This window comes from Anser brachyrhynchus (genome assembly GCF_964034855.1).
Source record: "Anser brachyrhynchus genome assembly, chromosome: 1".
Classification (NCBI taxonomy): domain Eukaryota; kingdom Metazoa; phylum Chordata; class Aves; order Anseriformes; family Anatidae; genus Anser; species Anser brachyrhynchus.
In genome coordinates, this window is record NC_137694.1 from 91,736,450 (window position 1) to 91,749,709 (window position 13,260).

The 13,260-nt window shown below is 41.2% G+C and overlaps 1 protein-coding gene across 18 annotated transcripts in view; it reads right to left on the reverse strand.

Moving 5' to 3' along the window:
• The window catches only part of TMPRSS7 (transmembrane serine protease 7), a 46,065-nt gene that overhangs the window by 31,833 nt on the left and 972 nt on the right, over positions 1 to 13,260 (reverse strand). For 5 of the 18 annotated variants that reach the window (XM_080598945.1, XM_080598949.1, XM_080598956.1 and 2 more), the window contains 3 exons: positions 12,319 to 12,391; positions 5,974 to 6,025; positions 1,021 to 1,083 (listed from right to left, as the gene is read on the reverse strand). The exons of 1 other annotated variant lie outside the window; for it this stretch is intronic. Coding sequence is in view for 5 of the 17 variants with exons in the window: in XM_080598949.1 (XP_080455075.1) it covers positions 1,021 to 1,083; positions 5,974 to 6,025; positions 12,319 to 12,391 (188 nt within the window). In the remaining 12 variants the exon portion in view is untranslated. Of the gene's footprint in view, positions 1 to 6; positions 80 to 1,020; positions 1,084 to 2,659; positions 2,730 to 3,891; positions 4,013 to 5,973; positions 6,026 to 11,221; positions 11,453 to 12,318; positions 12,392 to 13,260 lie in introns of those variants that run through there. 12 more of the 18 variants (XM_080598939.1, XM_080598953.1, XM_080598943.1 and 9 more) reach the window with 10 other exon arrangements.

The window sequence follows — 13,260 nt, forward strand, 5'->3', positions numbered from 1 at the left end:
ACTTACACTTAGTTCATCTTCAGGTTTAGCTGCTGGGTGATCATTTTTTTCATCCATTCTAGCAGAATTAATTTTATTGCTTTTCCCAGCAAAAAAAATAAAAATAAAAAAAGTCTTACACTTTTTCCCCAGGCACTGCTCCTGCTTCTGAAGCTGAAAACAGCTAACAGCAAAGACCAGGACCAAAAGAAGCATCAATTTACTTTGATGAGTTTCCAATTGTAATCTCATCTGCCCTGTTGCTCATTTGTGAATATTAGAAGATGCTATCAAGTAACTTTAGACATCAAAGTCAGTCTGAATAAAATAGGCTTTTCATAGTCTTTTCTTTTAAGCTGAAATGGACTCCAGCTTGTTAACACATCAAATCACAGTGCTAAAATCTATGTATCATTAAAACCTAATCAAATTAGTTGCCATGAACAAGAAAAAAGTAGCAAGTAAAAGAAATATGAGAGCAAAATTACGCAACTATAAAGTAGGAAAATAAATGTAAGCATCTTGAGCAAGAGTGCTGCAAGTAGCAAATGACCATTTCAAACAAAAATAGCATTTTGACTCTTATAGGATTTTGTGAGGTACCTTTCGAAAACTCAAATTTGGTTATCACAACCTAGAAATAAGCTGCTCCAGACAACATATTTTGAGTTGTTAAAATAGAACAGGCTTGCAACTGAGACTCCTTTTTGCAACCAAATGCAGGAAGTCACTTGTACCATAACAGTCCCATCCTACTTTCTTTGGTAATGAAATATTTATAGAGGATGTAAAACAGTACTTTCCTCAACGGATGCTAACTTTAGAGCTGTCTTTACTTTGAAGTGATTAACAATTTCAATTACTTTCTTGGGACAAGTTCAGAAGTGGCACTGGAAAAAGGCCAAGTTTTTATTATTAAAAATGTGCGCATTCTGAGTTTATCTTCGCAGATACCAAACCTAAACCTAGACTAAAAACCTTAACAAATTTAGCAACATAATAATGCAGAGGTATAGAACAGAAAAGATGCTTGGAACTCACCTGTTATAGGTCTGGCTGCAAGACCTGTGCTCCATAGGCATAACCAGCAATAGAATTTTTTGGCTATGGGGCAAAGAAATCCTAGAGTTACATAATGTACTTATAAACTAAGATACTTCTTGTCTGCATGTTTGTCTTTGGCTTATGCCCTGAAGCACCTCAGTCATTTTTTATTGTTTCTGCTAGAACTACAAAGTATTTTATCCATATAGCATGATACCATAAGCTCTGGCCCTTTTTTTTTTTTGACTCTTTAGTACTGTAAGAGGGGAAAAAAAATACTACTACTGACTTATCCTACATTACTATAAGTCTTTCATCTCCCAGTTAAAAACAAAACAACAACAACAAAAGCACACCGCTTTATTTTGCCAGAACTAAAATAGAAGAACAGAATGTAGCTGCAGAAAGCAGCGAGATCACCTCTGAGCACTCTGTTCTCCGGACTGGACAACCCAAGTGCCCTCAGCCTCTCTTTGCAGGACATGCCTTCCTCTTGCCAGCTCTGTTGCCCTCTGGAGGCCTTTGAGGACCTTAACATCCTTTTTATATATTGGAGACCAGAAGAGCACACAGTATTCAAAGTGAGACTACACCAACACTACATACAGTGGGAGAATAATCTCTTTTGGCCAGCTGACTATGTTTCATGAATCCTAAAATGTGGTTTGCCCTCTTGGCTGCCAGGGAACACTGCTGGCTCATGTTAAGCCTGCTGCTGACCAGCACCCTCAAATCCCTTTCTGCTGAGCTGCTCTCCAGTCGCTCACCTCCCAGTGCGTACATGTGTCCAGCATTACTTTGTCCCAAATGCAGAACGAGGCATTTTCCTTTATTGAATTTCACCCTGTTGATTATTGCCCTATGCTCCAATCTATTTAGACAGATTCCCTCTGCAAGTTCTATTGTACCCCCAAGAGATCGAACAGCACCTCCCAGTTTAGTATCAGCAGCAAACTTGATGGGGATGCACTCCACTCATGCATCCAGACCATTGATAAAAAACATTGAACAGAACCATCCCTAAAACTGAGCCCTGGGAAACACTGCTAGTGACCAGCTGCACGTAGCCCCATTTACTACAACCCTTCGAGCTCCGCCATCAAGCCAGTTCATCACCCAGCATAGTGTGAACCTGCTTATCTCGTAGCTGGACAATTTACCCAGAAGGATGCCATGAGGGATAGTATTAACAGCCCCACTGAAATCCAGAAAAATTACATCCACTGCCTTCGCTTCATCCACCGCCTTCTCTTCATCCACCTTATCACAGAAGGAGATCAAATTACTAAGGCAGGAGTCACCCTTCATGAGCCTGCATTGACTATGCCTGATAATAGCTTTGTTCTTTAAATATCTTTCAATATCTTCCAGGACAATCTTCTCCACAACTTTTCCAGGACTGAGGTTATACTAACAGGCGTGTAGTTTCCTTGGTCTTCTCTCATGCCTTGTTTGTGGGCAGATATAATATTGGCTAGCTTTCCATCAGCAAGGACCTCCCAGACTAACATGATCTTCAGTAAATTGCTTATAGGGGTTCAGCTATAACATCTGCTAATTCCTTCAGCACTCTGTGGTGAACTCCATCAGGCCCCATGGACTTGTGAATGTTGAGCTGATACAACTGGTTACTCACAGAGAGAGACACTGCTCCCCAGTCATGGTCCTCCAATTCTGAGGTCCAGGTAACCTGTGATCTGTCATTACTGTTAAATACCAAAGCAAAGCAGCATTAAATGCCTCTGCCTTTTCCTTCTCCCCGTATCAGCCCAATGTTCTCCTTTGACCTCTTCTTGCTGTCAGCGTACTTGAAAAAGCCTTTTTGTTGTCTGACACCACACTGGTCAGCATCAACACAAGTTGGGCTTTGGCTTTTCTCCCTGCAGATGCAGACTGCAGCTCTGTATTCTCCCTGTGAAGCAAGGCCTTGCTTCCAGAGGTCACATATATTCTTGTTCTGCCCTAGTTCCAGGCGGAGTTACTATTCAATCAGGCTGGTCTTCCACCCTGCTTGCCTGACTTGCAGCACAGCAGATTGCCTGCTCCTAGGCTTTTGACAGGTGGGTCTAGAGAAGCAACCAGCTCTTGTGGACCCCTAAACCCCTACAGCAGATCCCAGGGGATGCTGCTAACTAGCTCCCTGAGAAGCTTAAAATCTGCTGTCTGAAAGTCCAGGGTGGCAACTCTGCTGACCCTTTTTCTCCTTACACCAAAAATCTTGAACTCAGCTTATTCATGATCACTGTAGCCAAGACACTTACTGTCACCTCTCTCACAAGGCCTTCCCCTTCTCAAACAACAGATCCCGGAGGTCTCCTTCCCTTGATGACTTCCTGTCACAAGTACAGGAGTGAGCCAACTTCAACATGCTTTGGGAATTTCCCAGCCTTACTTACCACAGCACTATGATAATCCCAGTTTATGTCTGGGAAGTTGAAGTCTCCCATAATCAAGAGGGCAACCAATGCCGAGATTTTCCCCCATTGCCCATAGAATAGCTCATCTATGCCATTGTCTCTCCCCATTATGGGGGGGGAGGGGGGGATGCGGATTGAGGAAAACATTATATGGGCTCCTGAGTCTTTTAGATTTCTCCCCAGGGCCCTGAAATCTGTCACGAGACCAACACAAGGCATCAGGACTCAGAAGCACCCCTCAGACAACTCACAAGCCTCACACTCCTCTCAGCACACAGCAACTGCCGCTGCCACCACAGCCACTATTACAGGTGGCTACTGTGATGTCTGAGTGTTCACCTAATGCTGAAAACCTTCCGCTAAACTGAGCACAGGGAGTTACTACCATACAAACAATATTTCAGAAGCTGATCCACAGATTAATAGAGTGTTGTACAGATAAACCCTTTACCTTTGTCAGCATCAGTGTCTTCTGCATGATTATTCTGTAAGTTTATATGCTCTGGAGAAGCACAAATATGATCCCCAGATTTCACTGTGCCTTATGTGATTTAACTTCAAATATTTTTTCCCTGAGAAGGTAAAAATAACCGTGATGTTTGTTATTAAGTTAGCAATAAAAATCAATCAAAAGCTATAGTGCTAAATGTATGCTTTAAATCTGGTAACAAAATTAGATGCTATTTTCTCCAGATGACAAAGACAAGCTCAGGTAAAAATTATTCCCCTTCCTTCACAGAGGTAAATAACATTGTAATGCACCTTCCACATACCTAAGCTGTATCTGAGCCAACTCTATAAAATAAATGAAGCATAAAATAGAATTTATCCCTAACCACATCTAATTGAATGTTTGTATTGGGTGTAGGAGGCAGAATGTTGGCTGTAGGGAGCTGCGGGGATGGTCTCTAAAAAAAAAACACAAGCACTGCACCATGCTGAATAAAGCCAGTGCCAGCTGGCTCCAGTGTAACCACACAGGACACAGCTGAGCCCATCAGCCAAGCCAGTGGCTTGGTGTGTAAATATGTTGGAAAACATATTTAAGGGCAAAAAAAGGCAAAAGGGCAAAAAAAAAACTAATGAAGAGAAGATGAGGAAACAAAAGGAACAAGAAACAATCGAGGGAAAACCAAGGTCAGAAGAGGATAAAGAGGTACTCCAGGTGCTGGAGTATATATTCAATGACAAAGCCCATGGAGATGACTATGCCAAAGCGGATGGATTTTCCTGAAGGACTGCAGCCTGTGCAGAGCCTACATTGGAAAAAGAAGGAGTGGCAGAGGAAAACTATAACCTTCCATCCCCACTGAACTGCTCAGGACTGTGGGGGAAGTAACAAGTAGATAAGTCAGGAGTGAAGATGAACCTGGGAAGGGGGTTGAGGAGAAGGTGTTGTTTCCAAGTTTGTCTTTTTGTTTCCCACTACCCAAATTAGTAGCTGTGTTTTTAATTGTCAACAAATTAAATCAATTTTCCCCAAGTAGAATCTGTTTTGCCTGAAAATTATCTAATTGTCTTCATCTCAACCCACAAACTTTTTCCTCTTTCCTATTCTTCCTGTTTTCTCTCCACTTCCAGTTGAGGAAGGCAGTGAGTGAGTGGCTGAGCAGTAATCCACCTGTTAGCCAAATCATTGCTGTGTTGCATGGTATTTTCTTTCCCCTCCTCTCTCTTTAAAAAGCAAAAGCAGGGTTTGAGGGCTCCCTCCCCAGGATAAGTGCATTCTGTTCCCAGTTAACAGAGGTTAGCAAATACAGGACATAAAACACATGAGAAATAAAATTGTTTTATGAAACGGAGTATCACTGCTTTTTCAAATTCATTAGCCATTAAATGCATGTTCCCTATATAAGAAAGTCTGAAGGTTTAACAAAAAAATATCTTAACACAACAAAAATGATAGCTTTACTTTCAGGTTTCCTTGAGGGGCACCCCAGATTCCAGGTCAGCATCAAAGGTTAATGAGACAATTACTCCACTTTTGAACTCTGTGGAGAAATGTACTTTCACATACGTCCACCAGAAGTGACCATTGGTTCTGAGCCATCACTTTGCATGTATTAACTGCTTTTAAGCACCTTCATTTCATCTCCTTCAAGTAACGTGTTAAAACATGCATGTTACTTCTTTCTGACCCAAGTCAACATAATACCTACATTGATTAGTTTCAGGACATTCTATTTCTTGCCCTTGCCCTGGCTTTCAGACCAGTTCCACCTTCTCATTTTTCCCACTACTACGAAAACCACTGTCACAAATCACAGCCTTCTCCATTTATCGACAAACTGTCTGTGACACTTGGTTTTACTCACATCATTGTCTCTCAGGGCTGTGGCTTCCTCTTGCACATTTGTTTGACAGCCTAACTTTGCTTCCCCTCTCTCCAAGAACCCCACAAAACCAGGGGCAGCTAAACCTTATCTGTGACACCTCCTTCCTATCCCCCCACCCCAGCCCACTGGGTCTCAGATTAATGGAAAGACTGCACAAGATGTACACAACAGCCTCAAGTCGCAGCTGAGCTGCTTACCTCTATTACAGAGATTGCATGGAGAAAGACAAGATACCAGCAATTCAGCTTCCTGGAAAAAAAATAAAAAAATCATGTTGTACCACACAAACCTAATGCTAAACTAGATGAGAGGTAGGGAATAGCTTGCTTACTTCAGTCTGCCTAAAAGTTAGGCGTATAAAACCAACCTTATTTTCCAGACTTAGACTATAATCAACAATGAAAGAAAAGCATTCAACACAGAAGATGAATCATAATTTCACCTTTGACTACAGGTAGAAGAGAGGCAATTATTTTAGATTTGAACAATCTTCTACAAAATCCTCTTTATAACAGAAATCTTTCCTTTCTGACCATGATCAGTTCAGAACCAATCTCTCTTCCTTCTTTAACTGTTAGGCTCCTAGATGCAACTTGCAATTATCAGCCCACTGACTTATTAGGTTGTTCTAGAGAGCTACAAACCTCAGCATGTCCCTCCCCCCCCCCCCCCCCCCACTGAACATAAAAACTGACACAGTTTGCCCTTATTTCAGGATCTCCCTTTACTAACAAACACCTAACGAACTGCACAAAAACACAGAAGAAATAAGAATCCACACACAAAGCAAGGTGAGTTCTACTAAAACCTGTTTTTGGTACCTACAAGAATTCTCTTGCATGTTGCTTTTAACCACTTTTCTTTAAATCAAAACCCATGCAAAACAAAGTCTTAATATGTCTGCAAAGATTAAAGAATGGTTTAAATGATTTATGATAACACTTGAGAAGGCAGTCATAAAGCTTCTTGAATCAATTTTCATCAGAGCTGACACAGACTAACACCATAAAATTGCACATTTTGTCCTTTGAATAATTTCTTCAAATTACAGCCACGATTACCTTCAAGAGAAGAAAACATTTTGACTGTCCTTTTAAATAACTAAAGTTGAATCAGAAATTCAGCTAGGCTTGAACCTAGAGAATGTCTAATACCTATGCTTTCGATAAACGTGTACTGATAATAACTAGTATGGTATTTGTACTCTACAAAGATCTGCATACACGCAGGTGAATCATTAACATTTTGGATAGATCTCTTCCCTCACAGGAGAGGAAACATGCACAGATGTCTCTTGAATGTTCTGGGAAGTTTAAATTGTGAGCAAGTTGAAATTAAGCTTTTACAAAAGTACGGAAGTGGATGACAATTGCTTACTAAATAGTAAGTGATTAATAGTCATCTGCTAACTTATGTTTTAGCATCGGCTTTGCACCTCCTTCACTGAATAAAAACCATGCTGCTTACTTGTGACATCTCGGCCATCCAGACATGCACATTCAAATCATAATGCTCATACTTATTTTTCTTCTCCTTGAACTTTTCCTTGATTTCTCATTCTTACCAATGCTCAACTATGCACTAGATGCCTCTGATGTAACAAAAATAGTTTCCAACAGACAAAATCATCTTGGAAATCAGAGGCAATTGAACTCTCTCTTCAAAGATCCAGACACAATACATAATCGCCATTGACAGAGCATATAATCTGAAAGGAAGCAGCTGACTGCCTTGCATATCAGCTTCCCTGAGCACTAATAGAGCTATTTTGCCTCGCCTGTGCAGTCTGAGAACAGCTTAGTTATTCATATCTCCATCAATTTCAATTAAAGCAAAAAGGCTAAGTGAGCATATCTTTCAGCCGCAGCATCCATTTATCAGTCTGTGGCATTTTAGGGACTGACAAGACATGCTATTCCATCAGTTAATGGTCTTGCACCACTCGCCTCTTCCTGGGGCCACCAGCTAATTTTACTCTCAATTTCTCTTTTGCTTGCATGAGACTGGACAGCTAAGTGTGGCAGGGAGCAAGACAAGGAACATTGATGCAGAATATATCATTCTACTAGATTATCCTAGTGCTAGAATATGTTGTCCCTCTAAAAAATAAAACCATGGGATTTCTCCAATATTAAGGTTAACCTGGTACGCCGAGAGCCGAAGCCAGTGATAGCACCTTCTACAGAAGTCAAGCTGTGGCAGCACTTCAGCCAACCACAAACAACATATGTAGATTTGAGGTGATGGTATGTGCTGATGTGGAAGCTCCCATCTATCCGAGTGCTCAGTCTCATGTTCTTGTATAGGCCAGGACTGAGGAGAATTTGACTGGTGAAGTCAAAGTACCATCATCAAAACCTATGTGCCACATGGAAGTTGAGTATCACTCTTCCCAGACTTCTATAGCTAGCAGTCAGTTGCCTTAATGCACGCCCAGCTGAAAAGAGGTAACCGTTTACTGTAAGAGGATGAAAGAAGCATCACTTACTAGGACTGCAGCACCTCCCCCAGTGAGCACTAGGCCCAAAGCCTCCACAATCCTCCTGCCAGCCTAGTTACCCATTAGCCACAAATCAAGTTCGCCATTAAATAGCAATGTAACCTGCTGGTGTGCCTTTCCGCAGTTGTGTTTTCCTTGCAATTAAGCAGGGAATATATTCCATGACCCATAAGAAAAACACAGCATGGGAAATTTAACTCCTCATCTTCCTCTGTCTTTCAGAAATATGTCCAAGCCCCTTGCTTTCAGCCTTGGCCTTTCACCTCGTTTCTATTTCTCTGATTATATTACAAATAGGAGGATGGAACAAAACTGGGGGCGGGGGGGGGGACAGGAATTTTTCTGCCTCTATTTTTTCCACCTAAAAGAATTCAGCATGGCATTTGGGTTACCTACACCACCTTTTCTCCCCACTCTATCTGGTCTCAGTGTCTTGTGATACTTATCATCCAGACAGTAACAGCCTACAGCAAGCACTTGCTATTTTAAGCTGGTTTAGTTTTAAAGCAACTAATGCAAATTTATCTGCTATTAAACAGATTTTCTCTTCCAAGTTTTAAACAAGCTATTTCACTCAGTTTCAACCTCTTCATTCAGGGATTATGGGGCAGCTCAACTTACAGCCCCCTAGAAGTGACACGGGGGTCACCAACACTGCTGGTGTCATCCCTCATCCACCAGAGGTTTGATAGCTATCATTACTTATCAAAGAGAGCTACTGAGGTTAAGTATGTTTTTCAGTCCTTTAATTAATAGGGAGGGACACCAGGGAGTTGGCATCATCAATTTGGCTAGGAAAAGTTTAGGCAAAGGTGGTTTTAGTGTTTGATTTGTAGCTAACCAAGAATTGCACTAACTCCAATTCACTAAATCACGCATTCTAGGTTCAAACTTGTTTTTTCCCCAGAGATGCTCCTGATGTTCTAGCTAGATCAGTGCAATCCCCCCTGACCTTGACAACTTTGAGTAATTGCAGGCAACAGCTCTGAGCTGCAGGAGCAGTAATCTTCATTAAGGGCTCTTAAACTCACCAGCTTGGCTGACTGCAGTGTGATAACAGGCAGAAGTTAAGAGGATCTGGACTAATACAAACAAAAATGCAAGTCTAAATACCAAACTTGTTACTATGATCCCTATAAGCTGTATTTGTTTCTCCTCTGTCTGCTTCTAGGTTCTACATTATAGAGAAGACCATTGGTATGTTGCTTACAGCAGAAAGGATTCAAAACATCAGATTTGGTCATGACCTACCTATGACAGTGTCCTTATGCACTCATGGTTGAATGACAAAGTTGCAAGAATTGAAGAGTTGTTTGCACAAGGGAGAGCTACAGCCCTGTTGGCTCCATTTGAGATGCCATCACATTCCTGACTAAAAACTGATACCATGTTTTGAACTACAGCTCTGGGCTTTTTTGTTTTGTTTTTACCTTTAGTGCCTGCTGTGTGGAAGTTCAGGAGAGAGAAGGCCTTGGGCCTCCATACAGCCTAAACTCAAGGTAGCTGTGTGCCTTCCTCTAGCACTGTTGATTGATGGAGCTGTGTAACATAACATCTCTCAACAACGCTGCTTGAGACAGCTCTGTGGACAAAAGGTCTACCTGAAGTTAAAACACTTCATATTTCCTTTTCAGAAGCAATCCCTACTCCGTATTCCATCTTCTTTCAGATAAAGAGCCTGGGGTTCAGCCCTCTCAGTATTAGAGCTGATACATCACAAAAGGTAAAGTGGAACTATAGAAGACCATTAGGGAAACAAGTCTGATCAGCAGTTTGCCAAACTGGGGGAGCCACCTGAGATTTCTTTAAGGATCAGTACTTGAGGATCAAAAGGTTAAACACAAAACAGACATAAATCATGTGTCTATGAGCACAGTGCCTAGTTGGTCACAAACTACATTTGCCTGCTGTAGCAAAATTTCAGTGTTTTTTGCTGTCTGAAAAGCAAAGGTCCCCATGCTGAATCCTTTGTGTACTATAATACACAAACGCAACGAGACTCTGGTGTTCCTACCTTGCTAGGGAACAGATTTGAGCTTCTGTGCTTTGGCCTCCAAATACAGGGAGCATCCTATACACACTTCCAGGTTGATGCGTCATCTTCCTACTTTTTGTCTGTCCAAATTTGTAGGGGATTTATTTTAACAGGCAAGATAGATTCCTCGTGGTGTTTTATGAAGTCAAAAGAAAGGGAGAAACAATTTAGGATCATCTGAGATGCTGAGAGAGCCATCCTCCTAACAGCTTTTACTGCCATGGCCACATAACAACCCAAGTAAGGCAAGAAGTGCACATGCTTTTACATGGACAGCCTGGACCCATCCTTACATAGCTTGCACATCCTAATGGCGCCTTGTCTCTCAGTCTTGTCAGTAAGAAGTAACATGTAGGGCTGTCCAAAGTTCCTCCTGCAGAACCATTACCAGAAGGCAGCTGTAAGGGCCCCACTACACTCTCACATGCTTATGCTGAAGTGATTGTTTTGTTGGTTTCATGTTCAAGAGACCATATTTCTGAATTTGTCCCAGACTGATCATGTCTCAGGCTTTCTTTCATACCCACAAAAGCTCCATATCTATGTGTTTTAAGAAGAAAAGATTTAGACTCCAATTTCTCTGTGTTTCTTAGGGGAGATTGGGGAAGCTATGTATAACAATTCCTACATTTTAAGTTGGTTAGAAAAATGAAGGGTTTTTTTCTTCAAAAAATCTTAATAATACATTTCATTTTCTCCTCCTAAGGATTTTAAAGGACTCCCAGACACCACAGTGCATCTCAGAAGTGACTTGCATTTTTAAAGAATCCCAAAGGAGAAAACATGATTCATTCTGTAAAACTTCATCAATAGCCACAACCTTTATCTCAAAGGACAAAGTGTAGTTACAAGCACCCAGCTCATAAGTAGTGTTCTATAAAGAGCTATTTTTGGAGTTAATTTTCCTCACCTCAAGGAGCAAAATGGTTTCAGGGAAGAAAAAAAAAACCACAACCCCACACTGTTCTTTTGGAGGTTCTGGTTTCCTTTTGATTGATAGACACTCATGAATGAGTAAATCTCAGAATGAAGACGCTCTGATGGGCTCTTGCTGTCCTCTGTTTCTTCAGATCAGTAGCTCCCACCAAACATGGGGACAGATCACACAGCAGAGCAGCTTCGCCTGCACAGAGGTGAGGCTCTGGAAAGGACACATTCATTTTGCTGTGCTTTCAGTCTTATTTTTAGATAGCCAAGTAAACAAACAAGTGCCAGTTCTCTTCAAGCAAGGTACATTAGCGGTCTCTGCTATGAGCAACTTCCCACTAATGCACACCAAGATCCGCCCTCCCTCATTGCCAGCCAAGATGACAGAGCCTTCACCCTCACTTGCTAAACATAGGCTTAAATCAGCAATATTAACTGGAAGTATGCAAGCGTTGGCCAAAGGGACAAATCAAATTCAAGACCCTTGATGATCTGCAATGACAGAAGGAGTGGTATTGATGACATTAAGCCTGTTTTATGTTTCCATCTGCAGAGGTCATTCATCTCCACCTCGCAAAGGTGGGGATCCTCCTTTTTTCATAAAGGGCATCTGGTTCCCCCTCCTAGCAATCCCCTCCACTCTAGTCTTATTTCCCTTGAAACGTATTTTCCTCTGCCCATCTTTCCCTGTGTTTCAAAGTCTCTTTCAAGCCTCCTCACTGGAAAGGTAGGTTTAAATCCATCTGTTCTACCAATTAATTTACTTTCTAATTTGACTTTTTTTTTCTTTTTTTTTTCTCCTCCTTCTCAAAAAAGCCCCAACGCTTATAAAACAGGCATTTCAGTAGCAGGTATGAAGTGTTTGCTTTCAGGTTTTTCTTTCCTGTCAGACCATTCTCCCCCTTGCCTTTTTCAAATCTAAAACAAGGAGTCTAGGAATCAAAATAAAGCCTTGGTTTTATTTGCCCATTATGGGGTGTTGCATGCGTCACCCCTCATATATGGGAATCACAACCACTGCAGTTCAATTCTGTCCATGCTCTGCCATCCACAGTGTTTTGCTTGGGGTTCACAGCTCACCTTGTCACTGCAAGCAAAGAAATCCAGCTGTTCCCATCCTCCATTTTCAGACTCTGAGACTCCAAAAATAGCACTGCAAGGAAAGGTTTTTAAGCTTAAAGCATGCTAATGGCTCTCAGATGGCTTCAACTGTGAATCTTATACCTAGAGTACAGATGAAACTAGCAATATCATTTTAAGAAAATTGTCCTAAAATACAAGAACAAATCACTGCTTTTATTTTAAAATTACTATGAAGTAGTTAACATTTGCCAAAACTGTCTTCGAAACTAAAGATTGATTCTAGATGAACCCTAAGGTTTATGATTCATCCCATTACAGCTAGTACACAGCCACTTAAAGAAAGCAGAAAACATTCAAAACTGAAACCTCCTTCCTCCATACCTCCCACTTTTATAGAGGACAGTGTTTGCACTCAGTTGAAGGACACAAACATCATCATTCCTCCAATGAAGTGCTCCCTGGGCCCATTTATCTCCTTGTAATAATCCAATTTGGCTAGATGTACTTGACTCTGGTGGGAGTGCAATTCACAGAGCAACTGCAGAAGGTAGTTCTTAAGGGACTCATCATGTTACACAGAGGCAGACATTTTAAATACAGAACATATTCTGCTAACGTGAAGTTCACATATGCAGCCTGCTCCAGTGACACTGCAGTCCTATGGCTTGCTTTTATTTCATAACTCCCGCTTCAAAAAAAAGCGAACAACACAGAAACAGTTTAATCATTCATGGCTTCATTTTACAGAACACAGATGCTGCTGAATTTTATTGTAAATATTTTTTTTTTTTTGTCCTCATCCTTCACCAAGTATATAAAGGAAAAAGGAGTAGTATAAAAAGAAAAATAGCCACTTACTACAAATGCATTACTTTTTTTTTTCCCCCTCTACTAACTTCTAGTCAACTGGTAACATGTGGGGGTATCCAGAAAACATAG